Source organism: Rhinatrema bivittatum, chromosome 2 (assembly GCF_901001135.1).
Source record: "Rhinatrema bivittatum chromosome 2, aRhiBiv1.1, whole genome shotgun sequence".
Lineage (NCBI taxonomy): Eukaryota > Metazoa > Chordata > Amphibia > Gymnophiona > Rhinatrematidae > Rhinatrema > Rhinatrema bivittatum.
The window spans coordinates 218,677,184-218,700,935 of record NC_042616.1 but is presented as its reverse complement, the minus strand read 5'-3'; the positions used below and the strand labels follow the sequence as shown (position 1 = coordinate 218,700,935).

Sequence of the window (23,752 nt, the reverse complement as noted above, 5' to 3'; positions counted from 1 at the left end):
AGATTGTATCAGCTTCTGTTCACTTACAGGCCGATTCAGTAAAAGTCGCGGGCGGCCCACTCTCCAGGCGCGAGCACAGGCTACTCTCCTGTGCACGCGATTCAGGGGGGAAGAGGATGCATATTAGGGTCTGTGGTAAAAAGAGGCGCTAGGGACACTAGCGCGTCCCGAACGGCGGCTGTCAGCGGGTTTGACAGCCGACGCTCAATTTTTCTGGCGTTGATTCTCGAGCCTGCTGACAGCCATGGGTTCGGAAAACAGACGCCGGCTAAATTGAGCCGTCTTGCGGGCCGCTGGCCGATTTAAAATTTTTTTTTTTTTAAATTTTTGATTTGCTATGATATTAAGTTGGAGGGTGTACAGAAAAGCAGTTTTTTCTGCTTTTCTGTACACTTTCCCGGTGCCGGCAGAAATTGCCAGCCTTTGGGCAGGCATTAATTTCTGAAAGTAAAATGTGCAGCTTGGCTGCACATTTTGCTTTCTGTATCGCGTGGAAATAACTAATAGGGCCATTAAATGCATTTGCATGTTTGGGCGCTATTGGTTTCGGGGGGTTGGACGTGCGTTTGACGCGCTATTACCCCTTACTGAATAAGGGGGTAAAGCTAGCGCGTCAAACGCACGTCCAAACCTGGGCTAACAGTGCACTTCACTGGAGCGCACTGTACTGTATCGGCCCGTTAGAGATTTATTGAAGCATGCAATTTTACCAGCGATCCCTAAACTTTCTCAAATACTGTGTTCCTTTACTGTAAATGGCATTCAAAAACAATGTTTGTTGACCAATCTATTTGACAATAAATTTAGCAGAAATCAAGGAAAAATATACTTGGTGATCGTATTAAGCTGAAAAGGCAAAGTGAAACCTGTGGAAAATAAAGTTAAAATGCCATGACCTGAAAAGAGGCAATCTTTAAAAACTGCTGTAAGAACTAATGCCTGCAATTTGTGTTTCTAAGGAGGATGTGAAGAGGCGTGGGTGACAAAGGCCCAACTTTATGATTTTCTTTTTTTCTTTAACAGCCCTTCTACACAATAGAAAAAGTGAGCAAGAGGTGTTATTTTCTTAATAAAACTGATTTCTAAGAGACCATTTTGTATGTTATATATAGTCAGATACTGGGATTTTAGTCTTATAAGATATTCATCACTTCCGATAAATCAGTGTAGAATTTTCTAGCTGTCTCGGTCCCTAGGCTGAGACATGACCTCTGCTTGAGCTCAAGTCTACAAAATTCAAAGTTGTCTAAAAATAAATAACAGGAACATGTGGGCTCCAATTCAAATAAAACCATTTGGTTTTGGCTTTTAAAAAGTCAGTCCATGGGGGTTACAGCACACCGGAGCAGTTTTGTGTTCCTCGGATTTATGTACCTTGGAAGATGAGCCCCAGAAGGCATTATATTCTTGACTTTACTCTTTCTTTGCCTTGTCTTTTCATATGAGTGTCCCCCCTGGTGACATGTACATTGGGGAAAGTGGTGTTAGGAAGCTACTAAACTGCGCATGCCTTAAGTGCTGATGTGACCTTGGAATTTGTGTGTCTGTATAAAAATAGGATGAAGTTGAATAACCCCCCTGCGCTGGCCCAAATTTTTTTTTTTTTGTAGCATGAGGAAAATGTTGAGCCCCAAGGTATTCTTTCCCCAGATATTTCCCATTTATATAGATCTGTAAGTAGAATCAGCAAGATGCAAACTGAAATTTAAATTTGGTCAGGAGAGGAGTAACATGGAAGCTGTTTGAAATATTTTAAATGCATGTATTTTTTTTTTTAATTTGACCATAATATTGTATTTTTACTTGGCAGACTATGTCTAATCTGCCTGGCCTGAGCAACTGTCTGCTGGGCTGTATCAGGTGGATGATTACAATGGGGGCAATCTTGAATAGCCTTTGCTGTTTGCAATATATGTGATCACTTTTAGCCTGCATGTATTGCAACCAGTTGTCAAAACGAAAACTCTGAGTTTCTTGAAGCAAGTGCAAAGTCCATGCTCTTAAACTGCCCATATGCTTAGCACCTTAGGTTTGTGTAGGCAGAGGGGGAATGGGAGGGGGGGCAAAATAGTGTACATACGTTTGAAAATTGAACGTCCACACACTTTCCCTCCTTCAGCCTAAATACGCTCATAGGAGAGCCTCCTTATAGCCTGCATAGAAGTGCCCAAGCTATAGAAGTCTGCCAGATAGAACAGGCAGTTTTCAGCCAAGCATTCTACCTCTGTGGATGACTTTTTGAAAATTGTCCTCAGTTTGCATGACAGTCTCTGAATTATATAGCAACATAGCCTGTAATGGAAGAGTCACTTTTTCCTCTTGATGTTGTACTATGCCATGCAACAGAGGCAATGTAATTTTATTCGGCTTAGCTGATTTCAGCTGCTTTAATACGTTGCTGCTCTGTTGGTGTGCTTTTCAGTTTTGGTATGTTGGTGGGTGGTGTTCCACTAGTGAGAAAAAAAAAAATAAGACAATATAAAGATGTAGAAATATTCTAAGGACTCTAAGATGGAACATAGGCTGTTTTGCTTAACTCATTTATTTTTTCCACTTTTAAATGTTTTTATAGTTGAAAAAGTGGAGCTGTCAAAAGATTAACCAGCTGATAACTCTTGTCAGCATTAATTTTATTCTAATAAATGACTTTCTGAAGCTATTAAGCAGTCTGTAATCTAGATATGAAGCTATTGATCTGTGATGGATAGTTCTGGCTGGTGTTTGTAAGCTTTGACTTTAAATGGTATGCTTACTGCTACTGTGGGTCATATGATAGGATTAGCAGCAAAAATCATTGTGCACATTAAAAATAGCCGAACGTATGGAATACAGTCATTGCAGAGTATTAAAATAGTGGTATTTGCAATCATCAGAGACAGAAAATCAAAGGTTCGCAATATAAAGTAACACGTGATATAGTTCCTTTCTTTTTTCATCAGTGTAATTCATCAGAACGCTATTCATCTGCACTTAGGAATTCTATCTTCTACTTAACAAATAATGCTTATAACATTGTTTTAACTTAAATACCAGTTTTCCTTTTTTTTTTTTTTTGCTATTATGTTTTAATTTTACATTAATCTCCATTTGAGCTACTAACAAGACTTTTGATCTTTTTTTCTCATTATCTTTTGTTCCTTTAGAATGAATTATGTAGGGCTAGTTGATTTAGAAAAACTGGAACAGATAATGAAGCTCTGAAATGTTTGTTTTTTACACACCCACACTCACCCACATCCACGTTATCATGTTAAAAATACTCTATTTACCGTAGGTTGAATACCTTAAATTTCAAACTAAGGCCTGGATTTATCAAAATGCGGTAAGTACCGCATGCGATAGCAAAAGGGGTGTGTTTTATGCTAATATAGCATTTATCGCAATTTGCGCTAATTACCTGTGCGATGAGCTAAGTTAGCGCAAATTGCGATATCATTTTCAGATTCTGCAATAAGTGCCGACCTGTTGTATTTCCTGCATTCAACCACTGGGGGACCATTGTTAATGAGAGAGAGAGACAGACAGACACTGGCCATAATGTCATGGCCCATAGGTAGGTATTTGTATCCCTATGATAGGCCTACCTAGTAACTGGAGGTGGGGATTAGGTAAGAGTGTAGGGGGTTAGGGCCAGTGGTCTCCTGTGAAGATTTGATGGCCTTCGGAGTGAGGAAACTCACTCCAAGATGAGATTTGGGCAATGTTCTCTCCACCTAGCTTGATGTTACCCAGGTAGAGAGTCCATCAAGCTAGGTGGAGAGAACATTGCCCAAATAATCATCTTGGAGTGAGTTTCCTCACTCCAAAGGTCATCAAATCTTCATGAGACTTCTGTTCGTAGTTGTCATGTAGAATGTCAAAGTGGCCCCTAACCCCCTACACTCTTACCTAATCCCCACCTCGAGTTACTAGGTGGGCCTACCATAGGGATACAAATACCTACCTATGGGCCATGACATTATGGCCAGTCTCTCTCGCGTGCTCTCTCGCGCGCGCTCTCTCTCTCCCTGTCAATTCACCTGAAATAGGCCTTACAGGAGACATTGCAAAGGGCGATGAAACCTTACCGCACGGTCACGGCAGCTATCACACAGCCTAACGCAATCCAAAGAGGTGTAGTTAAAATCGGCGTTACGGCTGTGCGATAGCTCTTCGAAGACAGGCTAACCCAGCCCACTCTCCATCCCTAACTCCTCCTATTTTCTGAATTTGCATCGCACCATACAATATGGTGCGATCGCATGCGAAAACGCCTTATCGCATTTTGATAAATGACTCCCTAAATCATAACTTGAAATTGGCTGGGACCTGGATGCTTCAGTATGGACATCTGGTGTATTGCTTCCTATTTGTGCTGGAAAGTAAAGTGGAAAGATGAGATTCTAATCACTGTATCAAACAGGTTCCTTGTTTAGAACAGTAAAACATTTGAAACTTTTTTGTTCAGTTCCAATAGTCTTGTTTTTCAAAAGGGAATGTATTCATCATTTTTACTTGGATAATTTGTACATTGAGAATAGACTGAAGTCAGGATATTCTCATACTGCATGATAGTGTGACAAATAGATACGTACAACTTTTAAATAAAAGCTTAAGGATGGACTAGGATCCATGTCGCTTCTGTATTACAGTAAAATTCTGGCATGTTGCTTTGATTAACCTTGGTGATACTAGGTTGAAATCGACAGCTTCAAAGGCTCAGCAGGGCAATAATGTTCATAACTTCCAACAACCAGCTCGACAAAAAATGAAGCTGCAACATGCTTTGGATAGGATTAAAGCAGTTAAGAAAAAAAAATTGGAAAAGGGCTTCTAAAGGAAGCCTAGGGACAAAAATGTTGTATTTCTCTCCAATGTTATATACACACATTGATCCTCCTTGGGGGTAGAGGAGGGAAGTGTCTGGCATGCAAAGGTATGTAATCTAGTTCTCAGAAATATTCATAAATTGTAGCATCTGCTTTTCTCTTCTTGTGGCGCGTTTAACCGACTCATCGTACATCTCCCTTACCCCACATAACACATACCTACTCCTCCTTGAGGATAGTTCACAACCAAAGCTTTATTTATGAATTTACAAACCTATCCCAATAGACACAATTCTTCCACATCACAACCTTAAAACTTTTCCAAGAACAACCCTTTATTTATTTTAACATTTTTATATACCGAAATTCATGTAGCAATGTTACATATCATTTCGGTTTACATTATAACATTAACAAGCATGTAAGAATGCGATTACATCGAACCGGGAGAATAAACTTGGATCAAGGAACTGGGGAATAAAGTACAATGAATACGATAAAGTAATGAGATTCTAGACTAAAACCTGGCTAAGTATCTAGGCTAAGTATCCATGTACATACTTAAGGGTCATTAGCTGCATGATACAGCAACCTTTGATAACCTGCTGTGAGAAAATGCCCTCTGATCATCCTCCTGCCCCAACAAGCCAACTGGACATTTTCCACCAGTACCAGCCTGGCTGCTTGTTAGGTTCTCTAGCCATGCCAGTACTCAGTAGTAAGAGTTTGGGTTTGAGGCAAGAAGAGGAGCCCTGGCCTGCTGGAGCTGAAATAGGAAGTGGAATTGGAAGCTGAATCGGAGTCCGAGCTGGAGCATGGAGCTTGAAAGTAAGAATCCAAGTTGGAACTAGAACTTTGGAGGAGAAACTGGAGTGGGAACTCAGCACACGGTTCTAGAGCTGGAAGCAGGAATAGGAATGATGCATGGAGTTGTAACTGGATCTGCAGCTTGGGATCAAAGGCTGGCTAGAAGCAAAAAATAATCTATTGAAATTGCTGATCATCCACCTTCAAAACGTATTTCTATTAAAACTATTTAAAGAGCTGGTATAATAAGTGTTCAAGTCGCCATCACTCTGGCATATTTGTCTCTTATTTACCAGCCCCTCTACTGCCACCTTCTCAGACACACAGTGTATCTATCACCAGTGTGTGACCACTTATTTGTTTTTGTATTTTTAATTGTATTCAAATAAAATCTCTTAAAAATGTTTGTACTTTTCTTTCATTACTAATGAAGTCCAAACTGCTCTGATGGTTAGGGTGAATACTCGCTGGTTTCCAAAAATACCCACATAAACATAGCTCAAATAGGTCTACTGATATATAATTCAAACAACTTCAATATAGCCACATTCAATATATACATATGTGTAGTATATTATTTATGTAAGACCCACACTTCACGAGTTTGTATGTCAATCAAACTCAAGATTAGTAATAGGTCTCTTTGCTTTATTTTCATCAATTTTTTTGTATTGAACAATTTTCTAAATTTTTCTAAAAATCATTTCTCTATATGCTGACAAACTCCAAAGTAGATGCTCATTTCAAAATGGTAAATACTCATCTCTGTACAGCTATCAATAGTCCAACCCCGACATGATCATGTTTTGAACCACTAAGTTCTGTCTCAGGGGGAATCCTTTTTAAAAAATCTTCACAAAGGAGAAACGTTCTATCAGCTCAATATCGGCTATCTTCTTATTTTTCTTACGCGACCTGACTTCCAAATTGCAATTCAAAAAACATGGCGGCAATGGGGAGCTCTTTTTACACCTCCTGGAAGTGACTATTTTTTTATCCACAGTCCTCTATCAGGTAGTGACTTTCAGCACAACAACATCACCCAAAGTTCTCAATGAATACTAATAGGGCTATCAAAATAGCACTTATTGTGAAACTATATGTTTATAAATAACAGCGTTATGATTGTGAACACAAGCCAATTCTTAGAGACCACAAAAACATCTTGTTAAGATTTTTAAACAAGATTGAAGTTCCCAACCATGTCCTCTCTTTCCTTCTGAGACAAAAGTTCCTCAACATGTCCGATTTTCATTATTACAAACCCAAAAGGGTCTTCCAGCAGGTCCTACTTCCTTTACTAAAATCTGATGGAAGTTCTCTAACAGGTAGAGTTTTGTAAAAGTTAAGATCGTTCTCAAAACCTTACGTATCAAAAAATACTTCACACTATAACTGCATGTTTTATAAAGAAACCCTGGTTAAATCAAAGAATACCAATTGATTTTCTCATTTAGTCCTCGAGGGTCCACTGAATCTAATGTAAATATCCAAAAATGTTCCCATTTGTTCAAGCGGGACTATATATCACCCCCTCTTCCCCCCCTTGTACAATTGTTCCAAAATTAGACACTTCAGATCTGTAAACTTGTGGTTTTTCTGTATGCAGTGTTGTACCAAGGGTGCTGTAAGTTTAGAAGTCTTATTACAGCTCCTATGCTCAACCTCGTTCGGATCTTTCTCTTAGTTCTCCCTACATATATGAAATTGCACGGACACTGTATTACATATATGACCCGTTCTGAGTCACATGTAGTCGAGCCATATAGGTACAATACATCCACCGAATTTGGTGGTTTCCATTGACTCCCTACCACTGTTTGGGCACACATCTCGTATTTCCCACAAATATTATGCCCTCCGGGTCCTAATTTCTCCCATGTTGAATCAAAGGAGGATCTAACAACCAAATCTCTGATGTTCCGACCTCTTGAAAACGCAAATCTTGGTATCGTACTAAACACTCTGTGTAATAACACTTGCCAATGTGATCGTACAATATTGACCACATCTTTTGTGTGTGCTGAATATCGCAACACATGTCAAGTTCTTATTTTCCGCTTTCTGTTGGTATTGTAGCAATAAGGTTCTATTTGCAAAAAGAGCTCATTTGTACGCTTTTTTAATAACATTCTTTGGATATCCTTTTTGAGCAAACCTTGCACTCAGGTCAGCCGCTTGTAGTTTAAACTCTTCTTTATTCGAGCAAATCCTTCTCAATCGCAAGAACTGGGATATTGGTAGTCCATCTTTCAGTCTTTTGGGATGATAACTAGAATACCTTAGTAAATGATTACAATCTGTCTCTTTTCTATATAAAGTGGTACCAATAGTCACTCCTTCTCGTTTGATCAGAATATCCAAAAAAGAAATTGAACTTTGATGACATTGCACAGTAAATTGAAGATGGGAGTTTTGTAAATTCAACCATTCAAGAAAATCTTTAAGATCTTCTCTTGGAGCTATCCAAATACAGAATACATCGTCAATGTACCACCGCCACAACCAGATATTTTTGAACCACATTGAGGAATACAGATGTTGTTCTTCGAAGTTGGCGACATATAGGTTTGCATTGCCTGCATAAGGGGCTTTTTTGTAATTGCATTGAGGAATCCTCCTCATGGCATCAAAATTACAAATACAAAATACAAAAAAAATAAGTAGTCACACACTGGTGGGGACACTAAGATACAAAATATTTCTTCATACGCCTTTCCTTTAATACTACTCAAGGGAGTAGTCCATCCAAGTTACCTTCTAGAACATGATCTGCGCTTCCCTCTAAAATGTCCTTCCAATTTCAAATTCATCCCTATCCCAGATCTTTTCTTCAACTGTTCCTTTTCTTTTCAACTTTATCCCTTCATTCTCAGCAAACTGCCCCTGTCCCCTCCAGCCCTGTTAACTTTTATTACCTTGTTCATTTGATTTTTATCCCCTTTTAAAATAACTCCACCCATGCCATGGTTCTTTCTACTACCAGCATTGACATGCTGAGGGCTATACTCACTCTTCAGGGAGAAAAGGTGGAAACAGCCACCCTATTTGCCTCATCAGAATAAACTCTTATTACTGACTGGCATATTTTTGTTACTAAATGATGCAGCATGAATATTAAGTGTTAGGTTTTAGTTATCAATGCTTTGGATGTTCAGGATTTTGTTATTTTTAATGGGGTTTATCGCGACGATTGGTGGGAGGGGTGGCGATACAGGAATTAAGGGACACATCGAAAGGCAGCTAGGCAACGTTTCCTAATGAATATTATTCCTTCATACGCTGGTTCAGCCAACTTAGGTTACATGGAGTCACTCATGGCACATAGATTATGTGAATGCACTTTCAATACATAGTAAAGATGATTTCATTCCAGAGGTTATAAATCAATTACATATGGACATATTTTTTTATTACAGAATCATGGCATCATGACTTTGACTTAATTTTACTCCATAGTGTTTGTCCGAATGAATTTTCATATATTCAGCAGGCCCATCCATATAAACAGGGTATCTGGTTATTTCCTAGCGTGTAGCAGATGGACTCAGGACCAATGGGTATAGTGTGCTCCTGATACCAGTTGGAGATGAATCAGATTTCAATCTGACGCAGCCCTAGTACATATACCCCTGCAGGACGCCATGCTCTTCAGTATTTTCCGTCTCCATAGCAGTTCGGGACTCTATACACGCTTGCACAGTGTTAGAGTATTCTAACCAAAGGAATCCAAAACAAAGAAGAAAACTTACCTCTACAGACGAGCCCCACTCTCCTGCGGTGATACCTATAGGTCCCTCCCCCAGTCGAGATTCCTGAGGTGATTTCTGCGATCCCTCAGAGATAGGCCTTGGTCCAGCAGCCGGCCCCCGGCGTGGACTTAGCCCCCGGTATCCTGTGCGACTGAGAGGCAGCGGGTGCAAATTCAAGCACAGTGGTGAAGGTACTTTTCCCTCTCCCCCCGCAGCCGGAGACCGCCCGGAATGAGACCGGGAAGCGCCAAGACAAGGTAAGGTAGAAAACTTCTTAAAAGTCTCCGGTCTCCGAGGCTCAAATAGCCACACAGATCGCCAGCCGGTGTAAGTGCTACCGGGTTGATCAGCCCTATCTGGGCTAGACCCTGGTTTGATAAGAGGGCCCTCCGAGGTAGTTGCCATATTGCCCGGGTGGTTGCCGTCGCCATTTCCACTTGATCGCCGCCCTGTCCGCTGATTCGTTCTGTGCGCACAGAGGCGAGCCGTGCGCACAAAACCACTTGTGAGCATACCGGCGCACGCATAAGTACCAGTGACACGCACAAGGGCTCCGGACGCACAGCCATATGCTCAACTATGCCGGGCGCATAAGTAAACCCCGTGCGCACCCTTTTGAGCGCTTCCGACCTACACGCACAACTTCAGCGCACCCGGTGCGCATAACTCAGCCTTACAGCGCACGCTTCAACGCACAAACCGGAGTTTTTTCGGCACACACAAACCATGGCACCACCGCACAAGAAGCTTAAGGCCCAGGGCCTCTGCCCAGCATGCCACATTAGAGCTGCGCAGCACGAAGAGGCCATGGCCTTGTGTATACAGTTCGAGGAGACCCTGGGTGATCCAGCCCAAGGTCCTCCCCAGCCGGTACTGGGTTCCGGATCCACAGACAGTACTCCGGACCTTGCTACCCCCAGCGGGAACCTCCATCAAACGGGGCTCCCCGGGGACGCAGCATCTCTCAATTTAGACCCAGCCATCTTTCTCCTGGGTAGAACTCTTCAAAGGCCTACATACTTTTGTCCACATGCAACCAGAGCCCCCAATGCCACAGCCTCACCCAGAGGACCCTAACATCCTGGGACCCTCTAAACCCAGAGAATGCCTCACCCACCCAAAAGCCCCAGCATTGGGGACACGGACACCTCGGACGAGGATCAAGACTCCCTGGAGGAAGGAGAAATCCCTCCAGGAACGGAACCCTATCGAACCATGAGGAGGTTCTTCACCAAGGACGAGCTCTCAGACCTCGTGGCAGACAGCTTGAAAGAGCTCGCTATCCCAGGCACTAGTGCCATAGGGGAACCGAAGACGAACCCCCTCCTCGAGGGACTCCATCAGGTCTCCCGCCATTTTCCTTTGCTGCAGGCCGTCCATCAGCTGATTGACCTGGAATGGGAGTCTCCGGAGGCCACGTTCAAAGGGGGGCAGACCCTGGCAGCCAATGTACTCCCTGGACCCCGCCTTCAAAGATCTCCTGACATTCCCCAAAGTGGATGCCATGGTCTGCGCAGTTACTAAGTGCACTACCATCCCAGTCGAGGGAGGAGCGACACTCAAGGATGCCCAGGACAGACGTCTGGAATCCATCCTCAAACAGTCATTCGTTTCAGCTATGTCGCTACAGATCACTGCCTGCTGTGCCGTGGTGACACGCGCCTGTTTATCTAAGACCAGGAACGCCATCACGATTGTCGAAGCACTAGAACCAACAGTACCATTCCTCACGGATGCAACCTCCATCCTGGTACACACCAGAGGTGTTTTGTTCGTCATGGCAGCCAGAAGACAACTCTGGCTCCGAAGCTGGTCGGCCGATGCGACGTCAGACGAGACTCCCGAGAATGCCCTTTAAGGGAACCCTCCTGTTCGGACATGAACTGGAGAAGTTAGCCGACAAATGGGGCGAATCCCCACTACCACAGCTACCGGAAGACAAGAACAAGAGAAGCCAGCGCCCCTCGCCCCGAACGTCTAAGGGCAGGGGATCACAGCGCTTCAAACCGTACAAAAATACATATCAAACATCTCGCCCCGCAGGCAGGAGCCATTCCTTTCGGAACAAGCACAACAAAAGGGGAGCCGGATCTGGTCCAGGCCCCAGCTGCACTCCACAATGAAAATCAGCCGGCCCAATCACAGGAAGAAGCCATAGGGGGCAGGCTTGCCCTATTCTACCAAAGATGGGTCGAGATAACTTCGGACAAGTGGGTCCTAACGATCATTCGAGATGGATATTATCTGGACTTCCACAACATTCTTCCGGACAAATTTGTGAAATCTTCCTGCCACGACCTCTCCAAGAGGATGGCAGTGGAAACCACGCTGACCAAATTGCTCGCCTTAAAGGCCATAACGCTGGTACCCATGCAACAGCAAAATACTGGGCACTATTTCATCTACTTTATCATTCCCAAGAAAGAGGGTACGTTCCGATCCATCCTGGACCTCCCGTCAACCGTCACCTGAAGGTCCCTCGCTTCCACATGGAAACCCTACCACTCGGTCATAAAAGCGATACAGCCGGGAGAATTCCTCACATCCCTGGATCTGTCAGAAGCCTACCTGCACATCCCGGTACACGATGAGCATCAGCGTTTCTTATGCTTTGCGATCCTGGACCACCACTACCAGTTCCGGGCACTACCCTTCAGGCTAGCCACAGCACCCCAAACGTTCACCAAAATCATGGTGGTAGTGGTGGCGACACTGAGGAAAGAAGGAATCCTCATACACCCATATCTGGATGATTGGCTGATCAGGGCAAAATCCCCAGAGGAAAGTCATCAGGTGACCAATAGAGTCAAAACTCTACTGGAGATCCTCGGGTGGGTGGTCAACACAAACAAGAGCTGTCTGCAGCCCTCCCAATCTCTGGAATACCTGGGAGTCCGGTTTGACACCAGTCAAGACAAGGTGATTCTGACTCCCACAAGGAGAACAAAGCTGTTAAACCAATTGCGAAACCTGTTAATCAGTCTTCGCCCCAAGGTGTGGGACTACCTCCAAGTCCTCGGTCTCATGTCATCCACACTGGAAGTGATCCCATAGGCAAGAGCTCACATGCGACCCCTACAGGGTTCCCTACTGTCACAATGGAATCCGATGTCCCAGAATTACTCCATTCGCCTCCAGCTCCCGGAGGAAATTCGAACCCAGCTACAATGGTGGCTAGAAGAAGACCATCTGAGCAAGGGAGTAAGGCTACTCCCGCCGACCTGGATCCTGCTCACCACGGATGCGAGTCTATGAGGGTGGGGAGCCCACGGCCAGGAACTGACTGCCCGGGGCAATGGGACAAGGAAGAGTCGGGATGGAACATCAACCGACTGGAAGCACGAGCAGTTAGGCTAGCCTGCCTACGGTTCACTCACAGACTCCGGGGCAAATCGGTCAGAGTCATGTCAGACAATGCCACAATGGTGGCCTACATCAACCGCCAGGGAAGAACCAGAAGCCAACAGGTATCCCTGGAAATAGAACCCCTAATGGCGTGGGCGGAATCAAACCTACAAGAGATCTCAGCCGCCCACATCGCGGGAAAAGACAACATCACTGTGGATTACCTCAGCAGAGAAAGTCTAGACCCAGGGGAATGGAGGCTGTCAAACACAGCCTTCCAGTTGATAGTAAACTGCTGGGGAACACCAGCCATGTACCTCCTGGCAAACCGGTCAAATGCCCAAGTTCCCAACTTCTTCAGTCACAGACGGGAACCACAATCCCAAGGGATCGATGCTCTCGTCCAGACCTGGCCACAGGAAACCCTGCTATATGCCTTCCCACCATGGCCACTACTGGGCGGAAACATCTACAAGATAGAACACCACAGGGGACCAGTACTTCTAGTGGCCCCGGACTGGCCAAGAAGGCCGTGGTAAGCAGACATACGAAGACTATTGACAGGGAGTCCTCTCCCTCTACCCCCTCACAGGGATCTGCTCCAACAAGGCCCGATCCTCCACGAAGACCCAACTCGATTCTCTCTTATGGTCTGGCCATTGAGAGGACACGCCTGAAGAAGAGCGGATACTCTGGACCGGTGATTGACACTCTGCTCTGAGCACGCATGTTTTCCACATCTCTAACCTACATACTAATATGGAGAATATTTGAAGCCTGGTGTGAAGACCGCGACATCCTCCTGCGGACGGTCGAAATTCCCACAATTCTGGAATTCCTGCAGAACGGCTTACAGAAGGGGTTGTCTACGTGCAGATTCTAATCCCCATAACAGAATCAATCTCAAAAGCGCTCACCCATTGGAATAACTGCCTTCTATCCATCACTAATCTACTCAACAGCTTAAACTTGGTACTCAACGCCTCAAAGACAGAACTTCTCCACATCTCCTCAAACGAAAACAATATCTCCCCTCCATCACCACTCAATTCTCTCATTGCCTGTAAGCAGGTTAGAGACCTTGGGGCAATTCTAGACAATCGATTAAACCTAAAGAAAATGGTCAATACAACCTCCAAAGACTGCTTCTACAGACTTCAGGTTCTAAAATGACTGAAACCACTCTTATTCTTCCACGACTTCAGGACAGTCCTCCAAGCGCTTCTATTCGCCAAAATAGACTACTGTAGTGCCCTTTTCCTAGGCCTCCCCAAATCCACGACCAAACCACTGCAGATGATACAAAATGCGGCAGCGAGATTGTTGACCAGTACAAGCCGCGGCGAACACATCTCACCCATCCTCAAGAACTTACATTGGCTACCAGTGAATTTCAGAATTCTATACAAATCAATCACCTTAATCCACAAAACCATCCATCATCAACTTCAACTCTACCTGGAAATCCCATTCAAACTCCACTCCTCTAACAGACCTACTAGAGATATTCACAAAGGCACTCTGAAATATCCCCCCACTAAAGTCTCACGCCTCTCTACGACCAAAGATAGAGCTTTTTCGATAGCAGGCCCATCTATCTGGAATAGCATCCCATCAAATCTCAGATTAGAGCCATGCCTTTTAACTTTCAGAAAAAGACTTAAAACTTGGCTCTTTCACCAAGCCTTCGCCGATCCACCAGTCTTTCACTAGTTGTCCTTCAATCTAACCCAGTCTGGCATTTACACTCATGAACAATGGACTCTGAAACTTCTAGGTTAAACTTCCAGGTTAAAGCACCTTTTAAGCTTTAACCCGTACGCTCTTTGGTAATACGTTGTAATACGTTATATTTATTTCCTACCTTACCTTCCTTCCAGCTTGTTGCAAGCTTCCAAGTTCTCTTCCCCTGTTGATTGTAACTTTGACTTATTCCTACCTATTGTTATCTTCGTTCACTTGAATTGTTACTCCAGTTATACCCCTTGTTAAATGTAAACCGATCCGATATGGTTATTTAGTATGAAGGTCGGTATATAAAACTGTTAAATAAATAAATAACTCCATCAAGGTGCAGGTGGCCGCGTTGGCCTGCTACAGAGCCAAGGTGAGGGGCAGCAGTCTAGCCTTTCATCCGGATGTCTCCCGTTTCCTGAAAGGGGTCAAACAGATCCGACCACCCCTGAAGTGGCCGGTACCCTTATGGAATCTCAACCTAATCCTAGACTTCCTAGCAGGAACCTCCTTCAGACCGACCCGCAGTCTGTCCCTCCGACTACTAACACTGAAGACTGTATTCCTAGTGGCAGTCTGCTCGGCCCATCGCATCTCTGAGCTTCAAGCACTGTCCTGTCGAGAACCCTTCCTCAAGTTCACACCGGGATCCATACAGCTATGCACGGTCCCCTCCTTCCTCCCAAAAGTGGTCTCTCACTTCCATCTAAACCAAACCATCTCGCTGCCATTGCCAGACGAGCATAAGGACTCGGAAGAATCTCGCTGACTTCGCCATCTTAACGTTGGCAGACTCCTACTCTGATACCTGGAAAGATCGGAAGCCGTACAAAAGATGGACCACCTCTTCATCCTTCACAGCGGGAAGAAGCAAGGGGAAGCGGCCTCACAGGCAACCATGGCCCGCTGGATTAAAGAAGTTATCAAGGCGGCCTACGTAGAGGCAGGAAACTTGCTCAGGTTTTCATCCACTTATCTTGAGGGAGATTACTACAATTATAGTTTCCATAAGGAGCAGATCTGCTTTGGAACCTTGCCCCGTTTTCTTAGTGAGGAAGTTAAAGGATTCGGACTTTGAGATTATTTAAAAAATTGTGAATTGTTCCCTGTTGGTAGATCGTGTACAGTGAGGCCCATACAGAAAGATTGCTTCTTGCCAAGTACTCTAATCACTATTGGCCGATATCAAATTTGCCTACATTATCAAAGATATTACAAAGGCATGATTTGTCGCAACTGGATGATTTTTTTATTGGCTAGAAGTTCCTTGATGTGAACCAATTTGGGTTCAGGAAGGGTCATAATATTGAGCTTTTATTGGTGTGTCTTCTTGATTCCCTGTTAAACAACTTGGAAAAAGGGCAAACTGGGATTCTTGTTCAGTAGGTTGTTTCAAGTGTTTTTGACCATGTAAGATCAGTTGGGATCTCAGGAACAATACTCCTATGGTTTATATCTTTCCTGGAAGGTAGAAGACAGTCAGATTAATAACCGATTTTCTTCTTGGCAAAAGTTGTCAACTGGCTGCCTTCAGGGGTCAGCTTTGTCTTCTGTGCTTTTCAATCTATATTTGGCACCATTGGGTTTAGTTCTCCAGAATTTGGAAATACTTTATTTTTTGTATTCTAATGATATTCAGCTATTTAATTCGTGAGACCCTGCGTATTATGCCTGATTAAATGTTTAAAAAATGTATGCAAGAGGTAAAATCTTGGCTTGTTCCTAAAACTACTCTGGATAGGTAGAGGTCCTCGGCCAATTTATTTAGATTCAATACAGCTTGAATAAGTCTGGGTGTAAGTTTTAGACTCCCAGCTTACCTTGAAACCACCCATTAAGCGTCAAGCTAAAGTGAAGTTTTACAAATTGAAAATACTTAAGCCTTTGCAATGATTGATTCTACATGATTGAATTCGGACAGTGCTTCAAGGCCCTGCTCTTGGGTCAATTAGACTATTGTAGTATTATCCTTATTGGTTTACCAGATAAGTACATACATGTACTTCAATTGCTTCAAAATGCGGCAGCATGCATGCTATTGAGCCTGGATAAAAGAGAGCATATTATTTCAGCCTTACAAGATTTACATTGGTTGCCTATAAAGTAAAGAATGAGATTTTGGCTGTTAGCTACAACTTTTAAACTGCTTTTTACTGATATACCTTGAATTGTCTAACAGAAATGATAATGGTATTTCCTTCCTAGGTCATTGTGTTCAGAAAATGTATACCTGCTGTGAGAGATTATATGCATCAACAAATGAGATCTAGAGCGTTCTCCTTTATAGCTCCAACATTTCTTCCAATGAATTTAAGGAAAGAGGCTGATATAAAAATGTTTAGCATGTGCATTAAGGCATTGTTTTTCCCAAGAGGCATTTGTGGAAAGTTGAGTGGTGATGTTATATTTGTTTGAATATTGTATATTTTAACAGTTCTGTAATTGTAGATGTTTTATAGTACTGTTATTTAATATTTTTACGTATGTTAAAACTTTTGTGAACCACACTGAACACATTGCTTGTATGGAAGTTTGTCGCATTCAAAATTTTTAAATAAGCAGCACCAATCATAAAATTGCATTGTTGAAGCAAAATACAGGTATGGATGTTAAATTAGATCTTGCAAACATCTTTATAATTTTTTTTATAAAATGTAGAAATATTTAGAACACAGATTATATGCCCTTATACATTAATCAGTACTAAATTATAATGTAAAGTGCCAAAGAGGAAAATGTATTTTACATGAAAATATATATTGATTTTCTTATGACAAGTATGCTTACATTCTTAACTCACATATTTCCCCCTTTTTTAAAAGTGAAATAAAATATTGCACTTCCATTGAAAGCTACCTGTGTTCCAGAACAAGTTTGCCTGTTTCTGATTAACTCCCTTGTCTCACAACATTATCCCTGGCTTAAAATATCTCTGGCAGTAATTATAGATGAATGTTTTATGTTCTGCTTGCATGAATCTTAGTCACATAAATGCACTGCAGAGTTAAAAATAAACTGAGTAAACCTTCTCAAATTATAGCACCATAAGTGTTTTAAAAATGTTTGCACTGAATATTTTTCATTCAGGAGTTGGAGCTGCAAGGGCTGGAAACCTTACATTCATGGTGGGTGGAGCTGAACAAGAGTTTGATGCTGTCAAAACACTGCTGACGTGCATGGGATCCAATATATTCTATTGTGGAGAGGTCGGAACTGGACAGGTAATATTTCCTGAGTCTTGTTCCCATCTTGGAATGTAATCATGTGAGTTGTGGAAGGCAAATTAAATATTTTCTGTTTTCAACAATTTAATTTGATGCTTTAATATACAATCTAGCTAAACTAAATAAAGCCAATTTGCTTATTAGGGATGTCACTGATGGTGCATTTTTGTCTTCTGTATAAACCCATTGAAAGAACATGGTTTTACTTTACCACTTTGTTTGTCTTGAACTCTTTGAACTCTCAGTTGGTCAAGAACAATGACAAAAATATAAGTAAAATGCTGCCGTTAATGGGGTGATAATAAAGTGATGCACAAGACATGTTATAGATGACATTATACTAAGTGACACTTTTCATGTTAGCTGAATTGTACCGTCATATAAAATCTTGAAAATGGAAAATGTTTTTAGTTGCATTGCATCAAGTTACTATTGACTTTTACAGAATTCACAATTACTGCCTGAATTGACTGCAGTTCTCCTGTAAGTTCCATGCACTGCAGTATTATATGTTGTATTGTGATGTTCTTAACCATGCATCTAAAACAATACTGTGGCAACCATTTAGAGGGTAATTTTGTAAATGCCCACATTGGTGTAAAGTCTGTGGGTACTTTTTGTCTACAGACATTACACCAGTTTTCAAAGTCAAAGCAGGGGAAAAATATACATGCATATTTTTTGAAAAGGCAAACACATGCATTTAATTATAAACCCTGCCCAAACTAAGCTCTCAAGGATGCTTCTTTAAGCTGCGGGTATAAGCATGTGTTTACTTGGAGTCACTCCCCGGCTCTAGTTCCTTCTCCTGTGGTGTACTTTTACCTGCATATTGGGTGAGCAGTTTTTTTAAAAGCCCATTTCCATAGGTAAAGCACTGTTTTCTCCGAGGACAAGCAAGATGGTAATCCTTACGCATGGGTGACATCACCGGATGGAAGCTCACCCCATACTGGCAAAGGCACCGGGGCCTGTGGCTCCACATCCAGTTCCATTGGTGCCTGCACTGCTGGGTGAAGGCCGGGCGCCCAGGACCCCATCCCCAGTCGATGAGTGGGGGAATGAGGTTATCTGTGATCCCTGGGGGGATGACTAATCAAAGATCTCCAATGATGGTTTCCCCTCGGATCCATTTCCTCCAGAGGAGCGAAGGAAGTCCCTGCCGGAAGACTCTTTCACAGGTTTTGTCAGGTTGATAGCAGAAGCCATTCCCTTTCATTTAATGACTGATAAGAATACCAGACACAAAATGCTCGATATCATCCAGTTCATGGAGCCTCCCAAGGAGATGGTGGCAGTCCCGGTACATGAGACCCTTGTGGAATTACTGTTGAGGATGTGGGAACACCCCTCACAGTGCCTCCTATAAATAAGAAGGCAGATGCAGTTTATCTCGTCCAGAAGACTCAGATTTGATGAGTGTCAGCTGCCTCACCTGGTAATCTAATCCGCTCTCAAGAAGGCCAAGCGTTCTTGGACCCATTCCTCAGTGCCCTTGGGGAAGGATCACAAAGTGATGGATGCTCTTGGGAGGAAGGTGTTCCAAGGGGCTATGCTTATTGTCTGCAAAGCTGCCTACCAGCTCTCTATGAGCCAGTATAAGTGAGACATCTGGAAGCAGGTGCAGGATGTTTCAGAGCAACTGCCTTAGCAGCAGCAAGACACACTACTGTCGCTGGTGCATAAGGGCCTGGAGTGCAGAAAACACGAGGTCCACTCAACCTACCATGTTTTTGAAATGGCATTGAGGGTCTCTGCTGCGGGAATTGGAGCCTGCAGGCTTGAATGGCTGCGGGTCTCAGATCTCAGACCAAAGATGCAGGAGTGATTCGCTGATGTGCTGTACACTGAAGAGAATCTCTTTGGAGATAAGGTCAAGGTCATGGTGGCCCAAATCTGGGACCACCAAGCGACTCTTCAGTAACACCAGAGCTCTCGTAGTGGTCCCAAGTAGCAAAGAGTTCTGAAACCCCAGCCAGCCAGCACCTCAGTCAGCTCTAGGGGCGGTGTTTTGACTGGATCGTAGGGAGCATAGCTCAGTCGCTCATGTCTGGGGTGATGGAGCAGAAGGCAGGCTGCAGTTCTTCATGAACCAGTGAGTCCAGTGTAACCTCAGACTAGTGAGTTCTGTCCATCGTCCGCCATGGGTACCGATTAAACCTATTGGATGCCCTGCCAACAGGGGCAGCAAAAGGCAATTTCCTGCCTGAGGCGAAGGATGAAATGGTGCCCCGCACCCCCCGTCCCAAAGGCAAAGCACAGGTCAAATCATCGAGAGGGTCATGGCGGGTAGAGTGTCCCCTTGGAGTCTGGCCCTTCCGGTGATTGGAAATGCTGCAGAATTCCTAAAGAAATAGCAGACAGTGTATCAGTGATATTTCTTGGAAGCTGGCAACCCTGCTACACTCCCAGGAACACTACAACCTGCCTCCCATATTTCCGCAGCAATTTCACCGTGGAAAAGTGGGAAATGGGTGAATAGTAGGGGATCAGTGTGTGGCACACACTCACCAGGCAGGTGCAAGGATATCAGGCCCACTAGGCAAACTTTACACAATAGCCCTCACCACATACAATTAAAAACTGTGCATTTATAATAACAGATTGTACATGTAAAAAGATATTCAAGTGACTTTGGACAGTCTCTGGGGTGTTTTGGTCTCAGTGGGGAAGTCTCTCATCTTTGGTTACCATAACTTTAGACATTCTTTCTAAATGTCTGAATCAAGAGCAATGGATGGTTAAGAACATAAGAAATTGCCATGCTGGGTCAGACCAAGGGTCCATGTAGCCCAGCATCCTGTTTCCAACAGAGGCCAAACCAGGCTACAAGAACCTGGCAAGTACCCAAACACTAAGAAGATCCCATGCTATTGATTCCAGTAATAGCAGAGGCCATTCCCTAGGTCAACTTGATTAATAGCAGTTAATGGATTTCTCCTCCAAGAACCTATCCAAACCTTTTTAAACCCAACTGCACTAACCACATCCTCTGGCAACAAATTCCAGAGTTAAATTGTGCGTTAAGTGAGAGAATTTTCTCCGATTAGTCTTAAATGTGCTACTTGCTAACTTCATGGAGTGCCCCCTAGTCCTTCTATTATGTGAAAGTGTAAATAACAGATTCACATCTACTCGTTCAAGACCTCTCATGATTTTAAAGACCTCTATCATATTCCCCCTCAGCCATCTTTTCTTCAAGCTGAACAGCCCTAACCTCTTTAGCTTTTCCTCATGGGGGAGCTGTTCCATCCCCTTTATCATTTTGGTTGCCCTTCGCTGTACCTTCTCCAGTGCAACTATCTTTTTTGAGATGCGGTGACCAGAACTATACACGGTACTCAAGGTGCGGTCTCACCATGGGGCATTATGACATTTTCCATTTTATTCACCATTCCTTTCCTAATAATTCCTAACATTGTTTGTTTTTTTGACTGCTGCAGCACACTGAGCCGATAATTTCAATGTATTATCCACTATGATGCCTAGATCTTTTTCCTGGGTGGTAGCTCCTATTCTCACAGGACAAGCAGGATGGTAGTCCTCACAAATGGGTGACATCGAGGATGGAGCCCTGTACGGAAAACTTTTCTGTCAAAGTTTCAACAAGCTTTGACTGACACTGGCACACTGGGTGCACTGAGCATGCCCAGCCTGCAATTATCCCTGTGAGCCACAGGTGTCTCCCTCAGTCTTCTTTTTTCCGCTCTGCAGTCAGCATAGCGGTTGGAGCTCTGTGAGGATTTTTTAACTAATTACCTCATGGAAACACTTAACTTTTCACTTCAAAAAACACTTTTCCCTGCACAGGTCTCCCTCCGCGTACGTTTTTACGACGCTCGGTGAGTACTAATTCTTATTTTTCGGTCGGTTCCTGTCACTATCTTAAGGCTGTTAACTGACTGAAGCCTTCCCTTCCCCCATTTTTCAGTTAGCTTTAAACAGCTTGCGAGTATCTCTGTGACACTCTGCTTGCTTATGCTAGTGGGGTAGGGATTTTTTCCTTAACTTTAGGACCTCTGTAGCTTCAAGTCCTTCGTTCCCTGGTACCCTCACGCAGTCGATACCCTATCGCTACACCGGGACCCTCCTAAACCGCCCTGGGCTTTTATATGTCATCAGCGCCCCTCCCCCCACGGTGCCCTGATGCCTTTATCCATGTTTTTTGCTTTTCAGTGCTACCAGGCTTTTTCCTCCTACGCACTGTTTTTTTCCTTGGGCTTCCTCGGTGCCGTCCCTACCCGGATGCATGCCATTGACGCACACGCTGTTAGTCACTGCCATGCATACTCGGGTCGCCGCCACCGCTGCCCGAGACACTTTTTAACGATCCCAGGGTCACTTCATCGATGCCACCCCCCCTTTTGTGGATGCCATCGATGCCCCATCCTCCCCACCGATGTCCAGCCCTTTTCCATCGGTTGGCATCGGTGCCACATCGATTCGTCGGTGGGCATCGATGCCGGATGGTCCCCATCGGTGGACATCGGTGCCGGATGGTCCCCATCGATGGACATCGGTGCCGGATGGCTTGTCCGTCGATGGCATTGGTGCCGGATGGCCGTCCGTCGATGGCATCGGTGCCAGGTCCTTTTGCATCGATGGACACCGATGCCCAGGTGTTTCATCCATGGGCATCTATGTTAGAATGCATCCATCGAGGGCAGTCGATGCCAGGCTGCTCCCATCGGTGAAATTCGATGCCCAGGTGGGTCCCATCGGTGGATATCCATGCCGGCTCGATTCCGTGGATGGGCGTTGATGCCAATGCCAGCCTTATGGCTGGCATCGATGCCCATGCCGATTCCAGGACTGGCGTTGATGCCGGGATGGAATTCATCGATTGGGAGATCCATGCCATCGATTCCATACATGTCCATATCGATGCCACCGACACACATGTCTGGGGCACCGATGCCATGTACACTTGGAAATCTGAGTCTGTCCAAATCGATACCGTCAACGTCTGTGGCCCTATAGTTGATGCCCGTGGCCATGCCACAAACGGCATAAATGCCCGCCTCCATGCATCGATGCCCTCGACACCTCCGTTTTCCTTCGGTGTCCTTGACGCCCTATTGATTCGACTTCGACTCAGTCGATGCCGGTATCTTTTTCAATAACGGCAATGTTTTTCGATTATTCGATTCCACATCGTTTCAAAGATACCTATGCCACTGCTGTCACTGTCATCATTCTCCTGGCCAGTCATCGACGATTTTTCATACCCATTTTGATGATATCCTCGAAGCACCTTAGGTTGCCTTCAATATCGTCAATACCGACATAGCACCGCCACATAATACCCTCGTCTCCTCACATTGCTCCACGCTTTGGGTTCTTTTTTAAGCCCCGTATTAGCTTAAGACACTCCATTGTGTCAGGAGCAGAGCAGGCGTGCTGACAGTTCGTCATCGATCGCCTTCCAGGACGACGAGGGCTTCCATCTCGGCGCTGGGGAAAGACCGGGCCGAGCACCGTGGCACCCATCATCGCCGACATCGTGATCGTCCGCCGCTGACGCCATCCAGCACATCGGTGCCATCCTTCTCCAGGCTGGACAACGCTCGGGCAGAGCGACATCACCACTGCCATCAGCACTGTTCCTACAGTTTTGGCAGTCCTTGGTGATCCAGAACTTCCGGATCCAGGTCCGACAGCTTTTGCATTGGCGTCACGACACATCGAGCCGCTGTGACGAGGGAAGGGAACATGAGTTCCGTTAGGGCTCCTCTGTTCCTGGCGTGCCCCACCGTCAAGTGGTGTGGGACTATGGCCATCTGTTACACTTAGCAGTCTAAACGCCACTCACGCCTGGCCTGTCTCCTCTGTACCTGTGCCACCATACCGGGTTTCAGAGCGAGATGGACGTTTACGTCCCCGGCCTTACCCTCGAGGACTCCGGAGACCGTCGGAGTCAACAATCTTCACCGGCTCGTCTTGCGGCGATCCACGTCGGATGGTAAGTACCCGCTTCGGCGGCATTCCCATAGAGTTGTGTTCTCCCATTCGGACCGTGGTTCGAAAAGTTCTGGGTCATGTGCCTTTTAGAACTGTATTAGTGTCACATATCGCTATGTTA

At 44.4% G+C, this 23,752-nt stretch overlaps 1 protein-coding gene across 2 annotated transcripts in view; it reads left to right on the top strand.

Annotated features, from left to right (window-relative positions):
• Positions 1 to 23,752, top strand: part of HIBADH (3-hydroxyisobutyrate dehydrogenase) — a 333,702-nt gene that overhangs the window by 242,235 nt on the left and 67,715 nt on the right. For both annotated transcript variants that reach the window (XM_029589181.1, XM_029589182.1), the window contains exon 5: positions 17,534 to 17,667. In XM_029589181.1, coding sequence (XP_029445041.1) covers positions 17,534 to 17,667 — 134 coding nt within the window. The remainder of the gene's footprint in view (positions 1 to 17,533; positions 17,668 to 23,752) is intronic.